This window comes from Poromitra crassiceps, assembly GCF_964638095.1.
Source record: "Poromitra crassiceps genome assembly, chromosome: 17".
NCBI lineage: Eukaryota > Metazoa > Chordata > Actinopteri > Beryciformes > Melamphaidae > Poromitra > Poromitra crassiceps.
The window spans coordinates 20,927,803-20,952,225 of NC_139635.1; the positions used below are offsets into that span (position 1 = coordinate 20,927,803).

The following is a 24,423-nucleotide window of genomic DNA, read 5'->3' on the forward strand; positions in this document are numbered from 1 at the left end:
TTATGTTGCAATCTCAGACTTTCCCACATCTCCCCCCCCACAATATCTCATGTCATGCACATCCTTTACTTTCTGTTACAACATTTCAACATTTCCAACCACCATCTCCTCTCTTTTTTTTTTTTTTTAATAATACAACTCAAAGTTGTTAAATCGTCCTGGAGCCCTTTGCTCTCTCCGTGGCCGTGTTAGTCTCTGTGAATCTGCCTGCGGGGCTGATCCCACCTGCAGTGTCTCTGGGCCTTCAAGTCCCTGAGTGGGGCCCGCCCGGTCATAGCCGGACGCCCCTCTCTGTGGAAACAGAGACCTTCTTTCAGCCTGTCTAGGTGAAACCGCCGAGCGGCCGAGATCTGGGGGAAAGGTGCACCCCCCCCGGTATGGGGCCAACCTGTCTCGGTGGAGTACCTTCTTGCCACCAAGTGGCATCTGCACTCGGTACACCACCTCCCCCATTCTCTCCATGACCCTGCATGGGCCTGTCCAGTGACAGTCCAGTTTAGGGCTACGCCCTTTTTTTCTCCGGGGTGTGTACACCCAGACCAACTCCCCCCCCTGGAAATGGTTTCCCTTTGCCCTCACATCATAGTTCCTTTTTTGTTTCATGCCTGCTTTCTCTAGCTGGTCCCGAGCGAAGTTGTGAGCGGACTCTAAGCGATCTTGTAGCCTCCTGGCGTACTCTCGCCCCGGGGGAGCGTCCAGTGCATCTGGTGGCTTGCCGAACGCCATTTCTGCTGGTGTCCGCAGTTCTCGACCTAACATGAGCAGAGCTGGTGTGCAGGAGGTGGACTCTTGGGTGGCAGATCTGTAGGCCATGAGGATGAGAGGCAGGTGCGTGTCCCAGTCCTTCTGGTGCTCCTCCGTGAGGATGGCCAACTGCTTTTTCAGCGTTCGATTGAATCTTTCTACAAGGCCATCGCTCTGGGGGTGCAATGCTGTGGTCCGTGTCTTTTTAATGTTCAGTTTCTCGCACATGGTGGCGAACACTCGTGACTCAAAGTTTCTCCCTTGGTCACTGTGTAGGGTCTCTGGTGCTCCGAACCTACTGAACATGCCGGTTACTAGTGCGTCGACCACCGTCACCGCCTCCTGGTCGGGCAGTGCGTACGCCTCTGGCCATTTTGTGAAATAGTCCATGGCGACCAGGACGTATCGATTCCCACTGTCTGAGCGTGGGAAAGGTCCCATCACATCTACTGCTACCCTCTCCATGGGGGCTCCTGCTGCTAGCTGTTGGAGCGGGGCGCGAGACTGGTCTAACGGGCCTTTGTACGCTGCGCAGAGGTCGCAGCGTCGACAGAAGTCCTGTACGTCTCTCCCCATCCTCCCCCAATAAAAGCCTTGTCTGATGCGACAGAGGGTTTTGCTTACCCCAAAGTGCCCAGCCCCTACAGTTCCATGGAAGCTCCTGCACACCTCCTCCCTCAGCGTCGTCGGCACTACTTTCCGCCACTTAGGTTCTCCTGTCGCTGGCTCCTTCCAGGACTTCATCAGCACTCCGCTACTCAATCTCAGGGTGTCGAACCCTGCCCACAGCCCTTTGGTTGTGTCGGTGGCCCCTGCCACCTCTTCCCAGGGCGGCTTCTGGCCCTCTTCTACCCATTGCAGTACTGGCGACAGCTCCCTGTCGTTTTCTTGGTGGCTCCTCCAATCTGCTGCCTCTGCCATCCGCAGCGTCTTGCACACTGGTCCATCCCCCGTGTGGTTAGGGCAGATCCTAGCTTCCTCTTGGAGCTCTCTCTCTCTTCCTTCTCTCTTTTCGCAGTACGTACACCCTCTCTCTGCGCAGGGTCGTCGTGACAGGGCGTCTGCGTTGACGTGGCGCGCCCCTGCCCTGTGCTCTATCGTGAAGTTGTAGTCTGCCATTTTCTCTAACCAGCGGCACACTTGCCCCTCCGGCTCTCGGAAGGACCACAGCCACTGCAGCACCGAGTGGTCGGTCCGTATGGTGAACCGCGGCTGTCCCAGGAGGTAATATCTAAAGTGTCTTAGTGCTTCTACTACGGCGAGGAGCTCCCGGCGCAGTAGTTACGTTCTGCTTTATCGAAAGTCTTGCTGTAGTACGCCACCACCCGCTCCCCGTCCGGCCCCGCCTGGGACAGCACGGCCCCCATACCCCCGTTGCTGGCATCAGTGTCTAGTAGGAACGGCAGGGCGGGGTCTGGTGCTCTAAGCACCGGGGACTCGGTCAGCGCTTTCTTGAGGGCTTTAAAGGCTAGGTGGCATTCTGTCGTCCAGTGGAAGTCTGCGTTCTTCTCTTTTAGCCTGAACAGTGGTTCCGCTATTTTAGAAAATCCGTTTACGATTTTCCTGTAGTATGCGGCTAGCCCTACAAAGCTCTCGAGTTCGCCTTTGTTTCTGGGGGTGGGCCACTCCATGACCGCCTGAGTCTTCTCTTCCAGGGTGCGAATGCCCCCCGCGCCGATGCCATGCCCTAAGAACTCCACCCTCCTCTTCAGGAAGTGGCACTTGTCTGGGTGTAACTTTAGACCCGCCTCTGCTATCTTCTGCAGGACTTTTCGTTAACGCCCCCACTGCTGCCTGGAACGTGCCCCCGTGTGTCAAGATGTAATCTAAATACACGACGCATTCGGATCGGGGAATGTCTCCCAGCAGTTTCTCCATTAACCTCTCGAACGTTGCTGGTGCGTTGCACAGCCCGAAACTGAGTACTCGAAACTGCCACAGCCCCTTCTCTGTGCGGAAGGCGGTCTTTTGTTTGGCATCGTCGCAGAGGGGCACCTGCCAGTACCCGCTACGGAGGTCTAGGGATGAGAACCAGGATGACTCTCCCGCGGCGTCTAACAGTTCCTCGATGATGGGCATCGGGTATGCGTCTTTTTTTGTCACTTTGTTCAGCCCCCTATAGTCTACACAAAATCGCATTTTGGGGCTATTCTTCTTCCTCACCAGCACTACTCCTGACGCCCACGGGCTGTCTGATGGCTCAATGATCCCCGCCCGCAGCATGTTCTCTACAGCTTCGTTCGCTATCTCTCTCCTCGCTGCGGGGACCCGACGGGGATATGACCTGACGGGTCGCGCCCCCTCAGTTTCTATTTCGTGTTCCACCAGGTGGGTACAGCCTAGCTCATCATCTGACATGGCGAAAATGTCTTTATATTCCTCTAGTACTCTCCACAGTTCATCGCTCTGCTGGGGTTCTAACCCTTCCCTCTGGCGTTGGTGCAATCCCCTGAGCATCTCTAACCTCTCTCTCTCCCCCTCTGCCTGTTGCGCTGGCTGAGGGCAAGTGTTTGGAGGTGGGCTAGGGGCGGGGCTTTGTGGAGGGGCTTGGTCTGCTGGGTGGGGCTCATGCTCTACGGTGACGCGATATACAGTGATGTTATTCACATTAGCTCTCTCTCCTTGAACGGTGGGAGGGTGGCCCATCTGGACTACTGGCCCCCCTGCAAATGTCAATGTGCTTTTTCCTAGGTCTACTGTGCATTTGTTTAGCGTTAAGTAGTCTTCCCCCAGGATGCAGGGCCCCGTCATTTCTACCACCCACACCGGAAAGTCCACTGTCTGTCCCCCCACTGTTATCATTACGTGTCCCCTCCCCCTCATTGGCATCAACTCACCGGATACTGTTCTTAGCCGCTGCGCTGCTGGCTGCTCCAGGCGCGTCCCCTCGGGCATCATGTTGACGTTCACCAGCGTTGCCGTACACCCCGTGTCCACCAGGGCGGCGCAGTATCTCCCCTGTAGGTAGACTGGAACATGGCAGCCGTTCATCGCGTGCGGCCCGCTCTGCATGTTGACAGCTCCGGCGATGTCGTCTACTTCGGGGCCCGGCGGAGCCCCACCCCCCCGTTGCTGTCGGTGGGCTCCTTCCTGCGATGACGTGGCTACGGGGACTGTGGCATCGTAGACCCGTCTCGCCCCATCTGGACGGGCCCTGTGCCGTTTCCCTGGCTCCACGCTCTCCGGCGGCAGTCTGCTTCCCGATGCCCGGGGCGTCCACAACCCCAGCAGATCATGCTCCCTCTGGCCCAGCTGTTGTTCCGCTGTGTGGGCTGCCGAGCGGGGTTGGACTGCAGGGTCGCTCTGCGGAGCAGTTGTTCTGTCAGCTGTTGTACTGACTCGGACAGTTCTTTCACCTTGTTGCCTTGCTCTGTCAACGCCGTCTTCCACGCTGGCTCTTCTTGTATCGGGCTTTCTGCTGCCATTCTCGCCACGGGGGTAGCTCTCCCCTCTTCGCTGTTCATGGCCCAGCCCTCTACTGTCTCTCTTTCAAACGCCAGCTCCAGCGCCACTTCTAGTGTCTTTGGCCGTTGCAACATTACTTGCTCTCGTAGCCCTTGCGGCGCGATAGCCTGGATGAAGTAATTTCGTGTTAGCTCGTCTAGTGTTTCTGGCGGCAACCGGCTGTACACACGCCGGCTGAGGATCTCAATGTCTGTAGCCAGCGCTCGCAGCGGCTCCCCTGGTCGCCTGCGCCTGTTACACAATTCCGCGACCATGATGCCTTCCTCTTTGCACCGTCCGAACCGCCTCCTCAGGGCCGCCAGCACAATGTCTAAGTCTTTTGTGTCTGCCATTGCTGCCACACATGTTATAGCTTCGCCCTCGAGCGACATCACCAAGTGACTGGCTCTCTCTTCCCTCGACCAGCCATTTATGTCCGCTGCTACGTTAAACATTGTGCAATATGGCTCCCACTCGCCTTTACCGTTGAATTTTGGCGGGGTGATTTCCTTTCTTCCTCGTCGCCCGCCGTCCTTTGTCGCCTCGACCCGTGTCCCGTCTTTGTCCTCGGCCCGCAGGCTAGCTCCGCTGGGCTGTGGCACAGCCTCCATGGCTACAGCGGCAATGTCAACCCGCTCGATCTTCACCCTCACCGGTCCCGGTTCTTCCGCTCCTTCTCCCGCCTCGCTAGCTTGCCTGCTAGCTCCCTTGAGCCGCGGGATAGCTTCCGTGGCTACGGTGATAGCTCTGTCTGGTTCGGATTTTATTTTCACCAACCCCAGGCTTTCTGCTGTTTTTCCCGCTTGGCTCTCTGTGGTAGCGGCTGCGTCTACCCAGGCATCTTCCTCCTCGGACGGCTGGTAGTCTGCCCCGGCTCTTGCCTTTCCCGCCTCTCGATTGAGTCGTTTGCGCTCTTTCTTCAGGAACTTGTTAACCATTTCGTTGAATCTGGAGGCAATATTCACCGTTTAAACTTCTGACACCAGTGTAACGTTCCTGGTAATTCATGAGGCAGAGGCTTCTTGATGGTACAAGGTTCTTTATTCTCAGTTAGTTATATTACAACTCTCAGCGGTTGTCACGCTCATAGCTAGCAGCCTTCCCTTCTAGCAGTGTGTGGAGACTGACGCGCATGCTCAGTCCTCCCCGGAAGTATCCCCACAGCATAGTGTTCCCCAATACAACACTCCCACACATCAGTTCCTATCTGTAGTTGAGACACTACCAATGCTCACCCCTGTATGTGTAATGCTGATACGCTACAATAGATTAAAGTAGTAATCTATGAGACCCAATATAATTAACATAGTAACACTAAGAGGAACATCTAGTTTAATTGACAATAGACTATATATATATTTAGATATATATATTTATATTTCTTGAAATTCTTTCAACACAAAGACCGGAAGGCTAAATTTGGACACATGTAAATTACACATAAAAAGTTAAATGGCTTTAAGGTAGATTCCTAGGATACTTCTTTATTGAATGGGAAAGCTTATTTAATTATTTAATGGTAAACTGTTGTTCCATCAGGCATAAGATATCCAAACAATGTAGGGTGTGTGCAGAAAACATTTGACTTCTCCAATAGCCTTGGTTATGGCCTCTTGGAAGACATATATATATATGACATATATATATGAATCTATGGGTAGGATAGATTACTACTTTAATCTATTGTAAATATAAAAAAAACGCGTGCTTTTATTTTGAAAGGCAACAGCATTCAACCGGAAGTGAAGTTGTAAAAAAATGTTGCTAACTTCACAGGCATTCTTTCCCCACACGGAAGAACAACCAAAAACAACGAATGACAGCGTTTTCATGTGATGCCTGACAGCTAGTTTGAGTGATGCTTGACAACTAGTCTGCAGGACGATCGACAACGTTTTTGTGTGAGACGTGAGGCGTGATGCCTGACAGCTAGTTTGAGTGATGTCTGACAACTAGTCTGCAGGACGATCGACAACGTTTTTGTGTGAGACGTGAGGAGTGATGCCTGACAGCTAGTTTGAGTGATGTCTGACAACTAGTCTGCAGGACGATCGACAACGTTTTTGTGTGAGATGTGAGGAGTGATGCCTGACAGCTAGTTTGAGTGATGTCTGACAACTAGTCTGCAGGACGATCGACAACGTTTTTGTGTGAGGCGTGATGCCTGACAGCTAGTTTGAGTGATGTCTGACAACTAGTCTGCAGGAGGATCGACAACGTTTTTGTGTGAGACGTGAGGAGTGATGCCTGACAGCTAGTTTGAGTGATGTCTGACAGCTAGTCTGCAGGAGGATCCACAACGTTTTTAGTGAGGCAGGAGGAATGACAGCGTTTTCGTGTGAGGACTGAAGGTGTTTCAGAGCACACTCGACGGTTTACTATAGGAGACATGACAACTGACAACGCTTTAGACTGAGGAACGATAGCCTATACTCTGACTGACGAGGATGCCCTAAAATGGTTGCCGTACACGTGACTGTTGAGCTCTATCATGGTGCCATAAGGCAACTAACTCTAACCCTAAATAAACTAGACACAAATCAGTTTGATGACATAATCATATTAATAACATCAATTAGACAGTAATTCATTGTAAATAAATATAGTATCTGATGGCTTCTTACCTGTTGTGTGTATGCATTTGGCAATCTGCATTATGAGGAGCAGCAACATGGTCACGACAATGAAGATGGTGACTATTCTCCCTGTCCTCCGTTTGCCTTCTCCATCAGACTCTACAGACAAATAACAGCAACAAGTCTGTTTACACATGGACACAGTATTCTATGTACATAGTTAAAAGCTTGACCCAATTCCAATCTTTTTGGGGTTTGATTGTTTGGAAATTGATATCAAGTGAAAGGGTATTCTTGGATACTAAAATGGTATGTATGTATGTGTACTGTATGTATGTATGTATGTATGTAAACACACAAACACACACACACACACACACACACACACACACACACACGTGTGTGTATATATATACATATACATATACATATATATATATACATTATATATATATATATATATATATATATATATATAAGCAATATAGCATGAGAGCCAGTGTGTTGTGCCAAATATATCCCCCTGATCAGCTGTTATCCGCTGGGATATATTCCGAGTGGGGATATATTCCACAACACGCAGCTCGAGTATGATAATATAATAATAATAATAATACTATAAGTCCGACTCCAACTGGCATGTCATTCTGATAGAGTCAGTTGAAACACTACTGTAAGGCGGGACCGCAAGAACATGCGGGTGATTTGATTGGATCGTTCTGGAGACTGAAGTTGACATTGGCCAATCCTGGCGCTTGCTGAGTAGCTGAGAGCTTTCTGGAAACCCCGACAGGCAGCGTTGCATTCTCAGCGCTTGCTGAGAAGCTGAATGCTTTCTGCAAAGCCCGACACCAACTAACGTTACGGGGTTAAATGCGGGGTTAAATGCGGGGTTAACAGCCTTTCTTTTGCAAAGAAGACATTAGCCCGCATCTATTCTTGTACAAAACATCATTTTCTGCGAAGTATTAGTAAAGTTATACAGTAAGCGAAGATCGATTCACAAGGATCTGACAGCTGTCTCCGCCATTTTTTTCCCTACGTTGTCATTTGAGGTAAGCCTTATTATTACTCTCTTAGTAAGAGAGTTGCCATGGCAACCAATAACCCATGGCCATGGGTTATTGAACTCGGTTACTGGAATTATACAATGGCTGTGAACCAATCAGATTGCTTGATTTGAGAGAGCCGTTTTATAAATATATATATATATATATATACATATACATATACATATATATATATACCGGTATATATATATATATATATATATATATATATATATATATATATATATATATATATATACATATACATTCTACAGAATGGTAGAAGCATTTTACATTGTAGTGAGTACGGCTTCATACAAGACCAAAAACAGATGACACATAACAAGGACCTTTACAGTGACATGGAGGCTCTAAGGTTTTGTATTAAGGTTCAGCAACTTAATGGAGGCTGGAACACAGCAAAGCTTCAAGCGGTTTGTGTTGCACTTTGGCACCCGGAGTCTCCTGCCTGATGGCAGAGTTTCATATTCAGAGAAGAGGGGGTGTCGTGAGTCTGCAGTGATTTTTTTTGCTTGTTTGATTACTGCTTTTTGCTCATAGAGTTTTTGTATGGGCTCATATTCTTTCTTACCTATTATTTTCATGGCCGCCTTGTGCATGCTGGCCAGCCTGCTTCTCAGTTGAACAGTAAGGTTGCCAAACCTGTTACTCCGTATCTGATCACACTCTCTAGAGTCGCCCGGTAGAACAGCAGGACTCAGGCGCATGAAGAAATTTGGGCTAAGGCCAGAAATCCTTAGGGACTTCTACAGAGGCACCATTGAAAGCCTGCTGACTGGCTGCTTCACCACCTGGCACGGGAACTGTACCACCATGGACCGGAGGGCGCTACGAAGAGTGAGGCGCGCGGCCCAGCACGTAACAGGATGTGAGCTGCCAGAACTGCAGGAACTGTATAACCAGCGGTGCCTCAGGAGGTCCCTGAAGATCATCAAAGACACAAACCACCCCCACAACAGCCTGTTCTCCCTGTTACCCTCAGGGAGGAGATACAGGGTCCCAAAAGCCTGCACTCATCTTGAGGGACAGTTTCTTCCCGCAGGCCACGAGACTCCTTAACATACACAAATAGTGTAGTAGCTGTACTGTACCATACTGTAGCTGCTACCATTACGTATGTCTAATGTTTAATTGTATGTTTAATTAGGTATATGCTATTTGCACCTGTGCAAACAGAACGTCGAATTTAAAATGTTTAAGTACGTCTAAAGTATGCACATGCCATGTGCACCTATGTGCAGTGAATATGCCACTGTCTCTGACTTGTCTTATCACTCTACTGCCTTATTGCTTGTTGTGTCTCTTGTTGTTTTCCTGCACTCATATGCCCTGTTATATTTTGTACTATGTTGTAAACGGAGTCCACAGCACAATAATTTCACACGTGATACTTGTACTACGGAGTGACAATAAAAATCTTGAATCTTGAATCTTGAATTATCTATGTGTACACCTAAATATTTATATGAGGACACCTGCGTTATTACCTGTTTTTGATGACCACTGGCCCATGGTCAGTTATTTGCTTTGGGTCAAAGACTATTTCCTGTGTTTTGGTGGTGCTTAAAATTAAGTGATTGGTGCCACACCACGTGATAAATGTGTCTATCTAACTTCTCTCTTCCTAAACAAACCTATTCTTGGCGTCTTAAACCTTCCTTACTCGCAGATGGGAAATTTATAGAATATATTGCCACCAAATTAAAGCATTTTATGGAATTTAACGACAATGGAGAAGTGACTCCACACTATGGGAAACGTTAAAAGTAGTTATCCGTGGGGATATAATTTCCTACGAATCCACAGCCAAGAAAAAAAGAGAGAGGCGCCTACTGGAAATTGAAAACATTCTTCCTTCCTTCGAAGCGGCATATCAGAACTCAAAATCTTCAGAGGACTACAATAGGATATTTAAACTAAAATATGAATATAATTGTATCCTGGGCGGCCAAATAAACACCCTTTTGTTAAGACTGAGACAAAAACAATTTGAATTGGGAGATAAGCCAGAGAAACTTTTGGCATGACAGCTCAAGGGCGCTCAGGCGTCTAGATTAATCTCTTCCATCAAAGCAAAGGGGGGCACCCTTCTGACTAATCCCAAGGAAATAAATGACCGTTTTAGGGAATTCTACAGTGAGCTTTACTCATCTAAGTGTGATGCCACGCGGTCTGATTTTAGTGACTTTTTTTTCTCTTTGGAGACACCCAAGCTCAGTGATGCTGCCAGAGAGGACCTACATTAGATTCTGACTTTACAGTAGAAGAAATAGCTTCCGCTATCAAATCATTCCCGTCAGGAAAAGCAGCTGGTCCAGACGAATTCGGAGCAGAGTTTTACAAGAAATTCTGTGACATCTTAGCCCCACTCCTCCTCAGAATGACATATAGCTCTAACGACGACAACACTTTGCCTAAAACACTATATGAAGCTAACATCTCACTCATCTTAAAAAAGGGGAAGGAGCCAACAGATCCGGCCAGCTACAGACCCATTGCACTTCAGAACTTTGACAGAAAAGTAACTACTAAAACTCTGGCTACCCGTTTGAATAAGCATCTCTCATCCATCATTCACCCCGACCAGACAGGGTTCATTCCCAACAGGCCTTCTTTTTTCAACGTCAGGCGCCTTCTCAACTCCATGTATGCAGATCACAATAAGACCCGTGGTGCAGCAATCTTGTCACTTGATGCACAGAAGGCATTTGATCAGGTTGAGTGGCCTTATGGTCACTACACAAATTTGGATTTGGCGATTCATTTATATCCTGGGTAAAGCTTATATATGCTAGTCCAACATGTTCAGTTATAACCAATGGCGATAAGTCGACCAAGTTTCCACTACTTCGTTCGGTTCAGCAAGGTTGCCCTCTCTCACCGGCACTCTTCGCCGTTGCACTCGAGCCCCTTGCCTTAAAAATACACGCTCATTCAAGTATTGAAGGCTTAAAGATCGGTGGGATCGAGACACGCATTAGTTTATATGCTGACGATGTAATACTATATCTACATGACTCAGAGAAATCGATTCCCCCTCTTCTAGAACTATTAACCTCTTTCGGTAAGTTGTCTGGATATACAATTAACTGGACAAAGAGTGACTTTATGCCTCTCTCCGATGTTTTCACTCCTGGTTTCTTGGAAAATCTCCCATTCAAATTGACAAAGGACCACCTCACCTATCTTGGCCTCACCATACCCAGAGATCCTCAATTAATATTCAAGCTGAACTTTGGAGACTTCGGGCCCTATTCTCCCACAGGCCTCCGGCGCTAAAACGGGCCTTAAACGCAAAAAAACGTGCCTTGCGCCTGCCTCGGGAAGATATCAACATGGCTTTACGCTGCCAAATGCGCTTTAGGCCGAATGGGCGTGGCGCAGTCCCAGAATGGGCCAGAATAGGCGTGTCGGCCTAAAATGATATCTTCCGACCTGGCGTAAATTTAGCGCTTTGCGCTTTTGAAAACCAGGCCTATTCAGTGCGCCAGTTGCGCGGAGCGCTCCCCTCTGGCTCTCTCCCTCCCCTCTGGCTCTCTCCTCTGTCACCCTTCTCTGTGTCACTCTCTCCCTCTCTCCTCAGTCTGACAGGCACAATACGACTCTCTCTCTCTGACTCCCTCGCTCAGACAGACACAACACACGTCCTATAGGAAATAGCAGTTGTACGTTCACTGCCTGTGAATGTCCCAGCATGCAATTGGGTACTCCATTTCGCTACTAAATAGCAACCAAATGAGGCGAAATAGATATAAAAGGTCGATCTAAAATAATGTGTAATGGTAACACAGCCTGCAATTGTAGAACATTTCAATATTGGACCAAATAAAACATCGGAATTAAAACACCACCCTAAGTGAAACATATATGTCCTCCTGGGCCTATATATATCTCTTGTAGATTTAACGTGATTTAGATAAGTGTCAGCGGAACGCGCTCCAATAACTTGGCCCTACTTCACATTTAGTTTTACAATAAAAACACATTTATACAATGACTTTACATAATGTAGGGTATATTTATGTGCATCATCCTTCCTGCAGCAGGCGAGAGAAAATGATATCTTTCTGGACAAACTTTCACCAATCTAATAGGCTATATTTTTCTATCCGATGCGTTTAGAACATTATTTTCACTTTGATCTTGCTATAGTGTAGCGTATTTACATGCTTGCAGTATTTAAACTGCAGTTAGATTGGTTTGAGAAGCATAATAATATGGAATAATAGCCTATAATGGAGACAGACAGACTGGATGAAGGGAGGGGGGGGGGGGCAGAGCGCTTGGCTTTCGTCTGGTTTTGCGGGACCACTGGAATTGGAGCTAAAAAGGCAAGCGTGCGATTCGTTTATTGCACTTATCCAATGAACTGACGGTGCATAATTTTACGCTTAAAAGGCATGGTTGTAATGGTTGAGGCTGCGTGTAGCGCCAACACGAAGATATCAAGTGCGCTGGTCCACGCCCACTGATTTGCGCTGCGCCAGGCGCTCGGCCTAGAAACAACGCCGATGCAACGATAGGGGCCTTCGTTTCAAGACTTAAACAATGTATAGAAAACTGGAAAATTCTCCCTTTGTCTATTGGTCGCATAAATTCCGTTAAGATGGTTTCACTCACTTCCCAGGTTCCTTTATTTGTGTCAAAATCTCCCCATTTCTTTAAAGCAGCTACGAGCAACTTTTTGATTGTTTTTGATTGTTATTAAACAGTATAATTATAATATTGATGCATCACATATTACCTATAATAGTAGCTGAGACCTAGCCTAGGTAAACCCAGCCACCACGTGACCTGCTCTCTCAGTTCCCAGTCACTATCGTCTAGCGAACGGGCCATTCAGATCGATTTCTGGGGCGATTGAAAGACTCGCGCAGACCCGCAGCCACCCCGCAGCCAATGAGTGACGGCGTGACTGCCAACATCAGTCCTGCCGTGATCGGCCAATCAGAGAGTGCGTCTTTGTCAATGACGTGTAACAGCTGCTGCGGCTAAAGCACTGGTAGCCATTAGCTTTTCGTCATTTCAAAGCATAGCTCCCGAGCTAGCTACTAGCTATGGCTATGGCTATGAACAGCAGCAGCTTCAGCTTCGTTGATGAAAATCAAGTTAGAGCAGCGATCAGTTCAGTTCTAGCAAAAATAGACTCAGTCACTGCAATTAAACCAGAACAAGAGCGTGCACTAGTGGCGTTTCTCGGGGGGAAAGATGTATTCGCCGTTCTCCCGACTGGGTTTGGGAAAAGTTTGATCTATCAACTGGCTCCATTGGTGATTAAGACGATTTTTCCCACGAGAAACCCTATTGTTATTGTCGTCTCGCCGTTAAATGCGCTAATGGAGGAGCAGATACGCGAGGCTTCTAATCTGGGAATCAAGGCGTTAAAGATCGGTGGGGTGAATGATACAGACGAGGACTTAATACATGGACGCTGCGAGCTTGTGTATGCAAGTCCAGAGGTCTTGCTGAAGAAACAGTGGCGAAGTATGCTGGCATCGGTGGTCTACCGTCAGAACTTGGTCGGGATTGTTATCGACGAGGGACACGTAACCCACAAATGGTAAAGACAAACTAATTGTATTTCAAGATCTACAGATTAGCGTTATGAATGTTTTAGATTAACGTTATGAATGTTTGAGGCTCTAAATCCACATGGAGATTATATTATTGAGTGTCTTATTATTCATCAACAGGGGGAATGGTGCGAAAGGGGAGACTGCCTTCAGACCAAGCTTCGCAAAGCTGGGGGATCTTAGATCCATAGCCAAACAAGGTAATGTCTTCATAGCATTGTGATGTTGATGTAATGCATTATGGAAGATAGATGCTGGTTTAACATAATGAAAATATACGCTTCTGGGGCGGCATTGTGTTTTGCCAAGGCAGGCAAGCTAGCTAGCTAGCTAGCAACCTAGCCTTAGACTAAACTACCAGAAACTGTGGTGTTCAGCTAATGTCTTCATAGCACCTTTTATTAAATTATATATAGACAATACAATGATGATGATTATAACTGAAGATCACTTGGGCTCACTTGATAATGCAGTATTGATTTGTGTGTGTGTGTGGGGAGGAACTCCACCACGTTGTAGCCTATGTACTGTGTGTAGTGAATAGTGCTTGTATGTATCATTTTGGAAAATACATTGTAATCCCATATCTTTCCAAGCCCTAGGGGTACACGTACCCCTGGTTGGGAATCACTGCTCTAGATGATGCGCCTCGCAAGACACGCGCCAGAGATGCGCATCTCATGCCGTTGCATTATTATTATTACTTATGCTCACTTTCAATGTGTTTAAGAATATTTGTTTGAGTAACTAATTGTCTTTCTGTTGCCCAGGTACACCAGTGATGGCTCTGACAGCGTCTGCAGACATGGAAACCAGAGAACAGGTCAGCAAACTGTTACACATGGACACTGCAGAACAAGTGATTGTGAGCCCAAACAGACACAACATCAGACTAGGACTGGCCACGCCGAAAAAACAACAGAAAGAATTTGAATGCCTGGACTGGATTGTGGACGAAGTAAGAGCGAAGGCTACATCAATGATGCCGATTATCATCTACGTGCGCTCCATGGCTGCAACAGGAGCAGTGTTCTGCTACCTAAAACGTAAGCTGGGTCCAGATGCCTGGGTAAAGAGGGACCCAGATCACAAGTTGGAAAATCAGCTTATCTCAATTTTCCACTCATGTACACCCGAACATGAAAAGCAGAGACTGATTTCTTCACTGAATGGACAGGGCAGCTGCAGAGTAGTGGTTGCCACAACTGCACTCGGGATGGGACTGAACTTCCCAAATGTATCACATGTGGTCATGTATGGGGCACCTGAGGACACTGAGGCTATAGTCCAGCAGGTTGGCAGAGCTGGCAGAAATGGAACGCAAGCACACGCGATTCTGTACAACACAAGGCAGTCAAAGCACGTGGATCAGGCCGTCAAGACAGTGCTTCGGGCAGGCCTAACTAGCTGCTTCAGAACAGCCCTGTATGGTAAATATGAAGCCGATGTAAAAAGTCTAGAGCCAGGCCATCTCTGTTGTACTGCTTGTCATAAATCATGCACATGTGATGTATCAGGTGTCTGTGTAGAGCCAGTGCCCAGGTACGAAAAGCTGCAGAAGGATACGTGTGTACCTCTGCGAACCAGAGAGCTACGGGATGGTGATGCTGGCTTGCTCACCGACATGTTGTTGGAGCACATGAGAGTTGATCTTATAAAGAGGCCACGCCTTAGCATAACCCACGCTGTCATTACTGGATTTGACTTTCAACTCATTGATGCCATTTTGAAACACTCGCATGCCATTTTTGACATGGACTACATTCGCAAGCACCTTCCAGTGTTCAGCCGCAGACAAGCATTAGAGGTCCTACAAATAATCTATGATATGTTTGGGGATTTTGAAATGCCATCTGTTACCTTTCCAGAGGAGACCTTCAAACAGCCTGACATGTATTACCTTGACCATTTTGATGCTGAACCAAATCACCAGTCCAGCTCCAATGATTGATTTGTGAGGTTAATGTCAGAGAGAGAGTGGCTACAGACAGGTTGTGCTTAGATAGAAAATCTAACAGCTGGTGAATAAACTTAGTGCTGAATCTGTTAGGCGGGCCAGACCTGGCAGCCAGCAGTACCAGTCTAAGCTTAAACTCAAATGTTTTATTTATTCTGTATATTCTTGCTACTGTTATGTCAGCTAGAATTAGCTAGACATATTTTCTATTTGTAGGAGTTTTTTGTAATTGCTGTGTTCATTATATTTGTGTGTGACCGTCTGATTTATTGTCGCGGGGTGACAGTGGGACATTTAATGGTGACTTTGGGGGGGGGGGGGGGGGGGGGTAGTAATGTATTGGAATCTGCAATGGGACAGTGACTCTGGGGAGGGAAGATTGAACTGGGGTCCGAACCTGAATTACACTGGGGATGGGTGTGTTTTGTCTGCTATGCTTCTGTCCCCAGGTGTATCTGATCCTGCAACCAGGGCTACCTGAGCGAGGCGGAGGTGATAAGAGGCTGATTGGACCTCGCGGCTGCAGCGTTTGGAAGACGAGACGTGTAGGAACGGCGCCACCGATTGCCTTCTGGCCCACCCACCTGTACAGATCCACCGCTCTCCATCTTCGCCTGGCCTTTCTGCTCCGTGTGGCTGTCACCTGTAGCCTGATGTGGGATCCCAGACGGACACCGCGGACCATCATCCAGACTCCGGACTCCCGGCCGTCACCCAGACAACGCTCGCTATTCCCGTGAAAAGGGACGGTCTTCCTTTGGCCCACATACGCATGAGTGAGTCTGGCTCTTATACATTACGCTGTCAACTGATTGCCGCTGTTTCTGTCCTCCTGATTGCCGCTGTTTCTGTCCTCCTCAGTCTACCTGACTCTGTCGTGTACGACCAGCTCACCAGGCGGCTTGCTGAGCGTGGTGTGCATCGCACCAAGACCCAGGTGGTCAGCAAGCTCAAAACATTGAAAAGCAAGTACCACAATATCAGAGACCACAACAACACGAGCGGGCACGACCGCAAAACGTGGCCTTATCTGGAGTTGTGCGATGCCATCTGGGGGAGAAACCACACAACGACCCCTGTCTGCCTGGTCGGTATGGAGATGCCCGCCAGCCTGCCTGCCAGCAGGCCCGCCAGCCCGCCAGCACCATCGACCCCGGGATCGTCCGAGTCCACGTCCGAGCCGTCCTCCTCGAACGGGCAGCGGGGAGACCCCGACGAGACAACCCCTCTTCCAGCGGAAGAGGCAGACATGTCGCTGAATGGCGGAGAAGCTGACTTATCTGCTATTGGAGGTAAGCGTGTTTGGCATCTTTTTTGTTGCGCTTATTTATTGTGTATATTATTATTGTGTATGCTAGCTGTCTCGATAACCACTGCTTAACTTCTGCCGTGGTGCCCTGCTTGTTGTAACGATGCTGACAGGCTAGCTGGCTCGCAACGTTTTCTAATGGCGTCTTTTGTTGTTGTTTTTGTGCAGCGTCGCGGTGCAGTACACCACTGTCGAAGAAGAGGAAGAAGAATACAACGCACTCTGAACGGATGATGGCGATGATGGATGACCGGATCGAGAGACTGCACCATGTTGCGGAAGAACGGTCACAGGTAACACATGATACTCTCCCCTGTCTGTACCCTACCCTGCCAATAGTACCCCCTCACCCATGTTTATGATTATATTATTAAACTGTTAGTATCTAACACAACTGATTATTAAATGAATGAACAGTTTATGATTGAAAAAGTCATCAGTTTTTTACATGAACAAGACCACTTCACAGAGTATTGTAACAGTTGCTACAGTTGCACTTATTTTAGCAAAGGGCTTATGAAATGACTTTGAATATATATTTTTAAATCATTTTGGAAATAATGCCATCCCCGACCTTTCCATGTACCCCCTACAAGCTGCTCAAATGCACATGGTGAACCCCTGGTTGGGAAACAGGGTTAGGGTTATAGGTTATAGGCTAACCCTAGGCTATAGGCTTTCTCATTATGTATTTTAACGTTATTTCGTTTCATTCATCAACAGCGTTGGTGGGCATCGGCAAAGGAGGATTGGATGCAGCAGTTGACCGACAGTGAGGCCCGAATTAGGAGAGAGGCGCTTGCCGACGAAGAGCGTTCCCGGGCTGCGGACGCCGCCGTTCTCCAGGGACTGCTCCGGGAGTTCATGCCCCAGCTCCAGCAGACGCCGGCAGGTGCATGGCAGAGTTGGCAGACCCACCGTCCAGGTTCCTGGGACCAGGAACGCCAACCACGCCACACATGGGATCGCCATGCAGGAGCAGGTGACCACAGGGATGAACAATCCCCGAGCTACCACGAGTTGGAGTAGTCCAACCAAATAGCGAATTACACTTTTTTTATAACTTTTTTAACACTTTTTTTAAACAGACATTTTGTACTTACTTTTTGTTTTTTTTTAAACAGACATTTTGTACTTTATTTTTCTTTTTTTTTTAATCTAGATGTGCTGTGATTTTATCCACAAGTAGATGGGTCTTGCCCCACCGCCAAGTGAACGGCTCCTGGCGATGGTTTTGCACTGTTGTATATTTGCACCTGTACTTTATTTTTCATTATTTTTATATTTAGACGTGTTGTGATCGTGTGACGTGTGACTGCTCTTTTATTAAAAACCAAACCAAACAAGTCACTGTATCTCCATTATTTGGTTGAGGTTGAGGTCTGTTGATCAAAATAACACCTAGCGTTATCGAAATCGGATTTTAGCGGACCATACAAGCCAGGGCTTCAGAGCTGATCACCTGGACACATTTTATGGCGAAATTATCTGATAAACTTGTCTGTGCTGCTCTGTGGTGATCAGCTAATGTCTTCATAGCATTGTGATTATGATTTAATGCATTATGGAAGATAAACGCTGGTTTAACATAATTAAAATAATTCCCTACCAAACATGTAAAGTGACGCTTCTGGGCAGTAGACCATATGGGCATAACATTATGTAATGTGACATGAGATCACCACATTTCAATAAATATAACGTTTTTGCACATTTGAATGCTGCTGGTCGTTTGTTTAATGCTGTATATATTGGATATTTAAAGCTGATACACAACACAATTGTGTTGAGGTAATTCTGCAAAGCTCAGTTAAAAATATAACATGTAACACTTTACACAATCAAATCTAACTTATTCACAGCAATACACAGTCCAGTAGTACAGTGGGCTAATTGTTTGAATTATATCGAAATATATTTGCATGGTGTAGCATGTAATGCAGATAATGTAGCTAGATACTCTGACACAGAAAGGCAGACAAGCTAGCAGCAGGGATCTTGTCACACTGATTCCAGATAAACTCCTCTGTCTAGCCAGCTATACAATATTGATCAAAATAACACCTATATCGAAATCGGATTTTAGCGGACCATACAAGCCGGGGCTTCAGAGCTGATCACCTGGACACATTTTACGGCGAAATTATCTGATAAACTTGTCTGTGCAGCTCTGTGGTGATCAGCTAATGTCTTCGCATTGTGATTATGATTTAATGCATTATGGAAGATAAACGCTGGAAGGCTGGGTAGCATTAGCTGACGTCATCCAGGCTACAGTAACATTAGGCTATTATAGTTATGAAACGCTGATTCAAACGTTACAATAATAAGACACAATATAGGAGCCAGTTACCCTACTGTAGATAGAGAGTAATTTCAGACCACCAGATATCACCATATTTATGTTATTAAATGCTGTAACGTTAACGGTAATTCTCATGTGTATGGTTTATTTATAAGCATTCATTGATTGAAGCAGAGTGCTGGTCGGTTAAGTTTCTCTGTAGTCAATGTCCTCTGCTCCAATCTTCGTTCGTAGTTTCTTCTGTCTCTCGTCCAGCAGCTGCAGATGTCATCATTATCCACGTTATTGATTATTATTTATAAAAAAAATCTCGTGTAAATATTTTGTGAACGCACCAATAGTTAGAGAAGGAAACCTCTCTTTGCATTTTATTTTTTAATAAAAGTAGGCTACTTGTGATATCTCACGTGGTCGATCATCATTGCAAATTTATGTGAACAGCTAGGTTTAATGACAAATATGGAATATCACCCAAGGAAATACCACGGTTTAATGCCAACAGATAAACCATACAGATTTGTTGTAATTGTGAACACATAAGGGAGCAAAGACATGGTTTTCAAGTATAACACAACTTTTATTCAAAGACAGGATTGAAAAATATAGGTCACTTGTATTCACTTCAGTAATGTCAGGTCTCAGTCGCATTCACGCTAACCTCTTAACGTCTAGCTATAGCTAGGTTACATCTGGATTATGTATAATATACAGAATTGCACAGTACACAGTTGCACAGTTACTGCACAGTAACGTGTACAAATATTGAACGCAACAGTCTCGTTCTGGAGCGAACCCCTCAGCTGAATTCACGTTGGAATATGATATCAAGGCTTGATACATTTGATTGTAGCTACTCATACAGCCGTGTGGAGCTTATCTAGCTAGGTTGCATCTGGAATATGATATCAAGCCAGTAATGTAGCTAGCTAGCGTTAAATAGGTTTATCTGTAACCACGCTGAAATGTGAGGGCATTAACGTTAATATTTCAATTAGGTCAAACACACCTTACCGTTATGACTGCGGCCGTTTTGGATTAACATTAGCGTTAAGTCCATGATCAAATCTAGCATTTCGGTATATTCAGTGTGTGTGTGTGAAAAGGATGTTAGCATGCTAGCATTATTAGCACAGAATGTATACAGTCCATGGTACAACGTTAGGCCTTCAAGTCCTGAGGCGAACAGCACTGGAGGATGAAGTCTGCAGACTGGCATTCAGTGTCCAGCATAACAAGCACGCCTGTTTCCTCATCAGGTTGGCAGCAGCTGTATAGATGATGACTGTTCTTCACAGCCACAAATATCTCTCCAGATCTGCGGCCATCTGCAGCAGGGATCGAGGTTTGGGTCCGTGTAGACTAGGGCTGCCAACATTCCATCCCAGCAATACGGGACGGTCGGACCAACGGGGTGGGGGGGGGAGTTGTCCTGTTCCTCTTTCATTCCCTGACCACCGTCACGCGATGTTCTCTCTTCTTGTAGCTGGTTGTAACCATTTGCGTGCTAGCAGTACTGAAATGAAAAGTGTTAGCTCATGCGCTAACAACAAAGGTCGCAGAGTGATGACGCCATCTGCTGCACTGCGCATGTGCTCTGTGCACTAAACTGGTTGGATGATGGTTGCGTAATGGAGTGGTCTATCGGGGGGGGGGGCAACAACCGCAGGAAATCGTTTAACAATGGTGGGAATCCAGACCATAGTGACTGAGAACAGGTCTGAGAGCAGGTCACGTGGGGGATGGGTTTACCCAGGCTAGCTGAGACCAAAGCCGTGTGAATTGGAGTTTGCTCTCTTGGTGCTTATAGAGTCTCTGTCTGCTTCATCAATGTTACACCCGGACCGTCTACAACCGGAAGTGAAACGAAACGGTTTACGGCAGCTCCCTGCTTCCGCCGGCTCTGCCTAGCAACGCACCATAAACAAGCGAACGCCAGCTAGCTACAACCAGGGGCTAGCTACCTCTCGTCGTTATATTCTAACAGTTTGTTTGCAAGTTATTTTGTGGTTATGGCCGAACTGCGAGATCATGATTACGTCGCCAGTGCAAATTACGTGGCCGGTGCAAAGAAAAAAAGGAAGATTATTCCCCGTACCGACCAACAAAGAGAACGCAAGAGGACGCATGATAAATCACGCGATAAAACACGCATCAACATAGGTCGCGCATTCAGCAGATGGGAGAGAATTTCGGGATATGAAGGGTTTCAAAACAGACGGTGAAGTGGCTGTTTTCCTCCTAGACAGGTATGTGATATGTATATTTTATTTCTGAAATACTGTAGAGGACGTGATTTTGCTATTTACGTTGTATGCTACCATGCGTCAGCTAACTGGAGATCATTGTTACTGTATTTCAGCTATCGACCAATGCAATCAACACCATGTGTGTATGCTTTTGTTATAAATGAAGCCTACTGTATGTTCCATTGTATGCCTGGTAGATAGCACCACAGCATGATGGATGCAAAAGGCTAACGTGATGTAACGTTACCTGGGAGTTATACAGTTATGTCACGGTGTAGGCTGCATTTACTGTAATACAGATTTGGTTGATAACGCTACTTTTTCGTTTGCCATTTCAACCGTGCCAAAATACGTTACATGTTGCTGTTGGTAATCAATGAGTCTAGTGGTATATAACGTAACGTTACACGGTTGGGGAAGCCATTTACCCGCAGATATATTTAGCCTACAGTTGATCTGAAATTGGAAGAAACTCTCAGCCTCTTCACAAAGAGCTTGGTAAACCTAGTTTACCCTCTTGTATCAACGTTTTTGAAGATACAATGGTGATGATAACGTTAGCTTTCTCGACAATATTACTATTACCGAGTGCCCTAAAGAGTTTCACTTGGTACTAACGTTTGGCTATTACAGTAACTATGAATGCGACTGTAACAAAGTTTACTAGTTTTTCCGAATACTTTTCAACATCCTCGTCTGACATAATCTATTATGTAGCCAAAAAATAGGTAGATTACCTCGTCGCTCTGCATCCTGAGAAACAGCAGGGTTTGGAAAAAATGAAAAATAAACTTGGAGTGTCTTTTGTAACACAGATAAAATAGTGGCTTACATAAATAAATAGACAAACTATAAAATCACTACTCTGTCACTATTCCTCATTAATTTTCTGTTAAAAATATAAAAATATCCTTCAGTGATGTCAAAGTTTAACATCTAGTCAATATTGCACACAGATGGACATGCGTTCTGCCCAACCAGCAAGCAGAGTGTCATGCTTGGCTGGCCAATCAGCAACCAGTTAACGGTAGCTGGTCCCACCCACCTACTCCATGATTGGTAGAACGAGTGTGTTTACTTCCTGACTTTCCTTTTGGATCTGATGAGAAACGAAAGCACCACGTTTGTCCTGAGCATTGCTAATTACAGAGAAATTGACACAGCAGAGACAGATTCTACTGAGAAAACTGATTTTATTCAAGATCACTCGAAGCTGAGAAGTTAGCAGCTAATTACAGCAAGCGCAAGTGAGTTGGCTTAACCCTGTAGCTGCAGCTGCTAGCTGTGTGTGTCAATTAGCTGCGGACGTGCGGTAGCTAGCTTTGATAAGTTTGGAAAGTTTCCAGCACACTCCCGTCAGAATACGTTTCAAAAGCAAGAAACCCTGTGGCCTTACTGGGCGCCCCAAACGCTGTTTGCGTCCAGCCTGCTCACGGAATCGGTCAGGTTTTTTTGTTTGTTTTGTTCTTCTTGAATCAATCTCTTTGTGACCTTGATGGCGAGCCTTCCCACCTGGATCTAGAGAGAGGGACCGTATCCCAAGATACCCCCCGTGTCGTGATCACTGGACAGGTTCTGCTGCACTCTGCGGTGTGGTAGGCCCGACTGCTGCAGACACCCCACACTCAGTCTACTCATTCACATTCCCTCCTTTCACAATCGTTCCCCCCGGATACGTACACCCCACTTCCCCTGGAACCCATACTTACCTCTCGACGTGTTTTCTTTTTGTTTTTGGACTCTGGACTGGATTCATTATGGACTTACCTCTTTCCTTCCCCGGAATCGTGAATTAGTGGCTGAGTCGCAGTATACCTTCCTGCAGTGACGGGTCGTTGTTTGTATTTATTTTATTTTGTTTATTTTGAAATGTATTATTGAATTGAAACTGAACTGAATGGAAAACTGAATTTAAGGGTTGAGTCTGAAAATTCAGGTTACAAGGGTGCACCCGAGATACACTGAACTTGGAAGTAATTTCTATTTTGATATCAAAACACACTGTTGATATTATTGTCTTGTCGTTGGTACCAACAACTTTGTTGTTCAAATCCTTTTATTTTATATTCTCTTATATTTCTAATACAAGAAACCGGCAATTTTGTATTTGATTATTGGTCTCTGAGTCTCATTTAAACATTCACTGTGCTCCAGTAGCCGAACCCAGAACCTTCTGGCCCATTCTATTTCTATAGGTGATATTATTGTTTCTAAATTATCGTAGTAGGTGTTACATAAAAGTGGCGAGCCAGGCCAGGAGCATTGATGAATGTTTAATTGTCACTCATTTGGTAAAAATTTCTACAACTTTATTACATTCAAAATTTAACATCAGGTATCAAAACCAAGTCCGACGAAATGGAAATCGTCATACGAGAAGCGATAAAAATTCCCAACGCTGTAATAGTAAGTGGACTAACAGGGGAAGACATTGAAACTGAGGCAGAGGAAGTAGCAACCTACCTCACAAAGTATGGTTCAATTAACCGCTACGTTCGCATAAACGATCTTGAATCAGACTATCACAAGCAGTTGATAGTAGAGTTTGTAAGTGGCACTGCCATGCAAACATTAGAGCCCCTGCTGCCACGTGCGATTGCAAGCTCCACTAAAACTTTTATTTTTGAGGTGAAAAGCCTGGCAAGTGTATACGAGCAATATGCCCGCAAAATAGCTACCAGAACATACATGGAGGAGCTGCGTGAAATTGCGAAACGGAGTGGAAACACTCTGGAGCAAATGCTGAAAGAAGAAATGGCAAATCTCGCTTTGTCTGCCACTCCTCTTGAAAATCCTAAAGACATTTCCTCTGAGCAGGAGACACCTGACCAAACAAAACGCTTCATACCAGATGACTCCATGTCTTCTCCAAGTCCAGACTCCCAATTCCCTCATGGTGCAGCCCAGCCCGATAACCCGATCCTCAACAAAAACCTGACCGATTCCACTGCTTTGCCAACCCCACCATATATGGGTAATGGCAGATTCCAGCCCACAGTTGACATAAATCCACCCAATGTTCAGCGAGTGGTAGTTGAACATATTGTGCGTAGTAGTGAAATCTCCTCACACTTCGCTACACCAAGTAGGCTTCGAGCTTTTTCAGGGAAAAGTCCCCGCCCCAACAAGGAAGCAGACTATGACACATGGCGCAAGTCCTCATGAATGATCCTTCTGTTTCTGACTTGCACTGCGCGCA

At 46.3% G+C, this 24,423-nt stretch overlaps 2 protein-coding genes across 2 annotated transcripts in view; one reads left to right on the forward strand and one right to left on the reverse strand.

Moving 5' to 3' along the window:
• Positions 1-24,423, forward strand: part of LOC310792249 (uncharacterized protein) — a gene marked incomplete at its 3' end in the record, with an annotated part of 330,076 nt that overhangs the window by 154,356 nt on the left and 151,297 nt on the right. The window lies entirely within an intron of this gene.
• Positions 1-24,423, reverse strand: part of LOC310792247 (CD48 antigen-like) — a gene marked incomplete at both ends in the record, with an annotated part of 73,916 nt that overhangs the window by 13,965 nt on the left and 35,528 nt on the right. Inside the window, one exon of the mRNA XM_083653972.1 lies at positions 6,813-6,923. Coding sequence (XP_083510098.1) covers positions 6,813-6,923 — 111 coding nt within the window. The remainder of the gene's footprint in view (positions 1-6,812; positions 6,924-24,423) is intronic.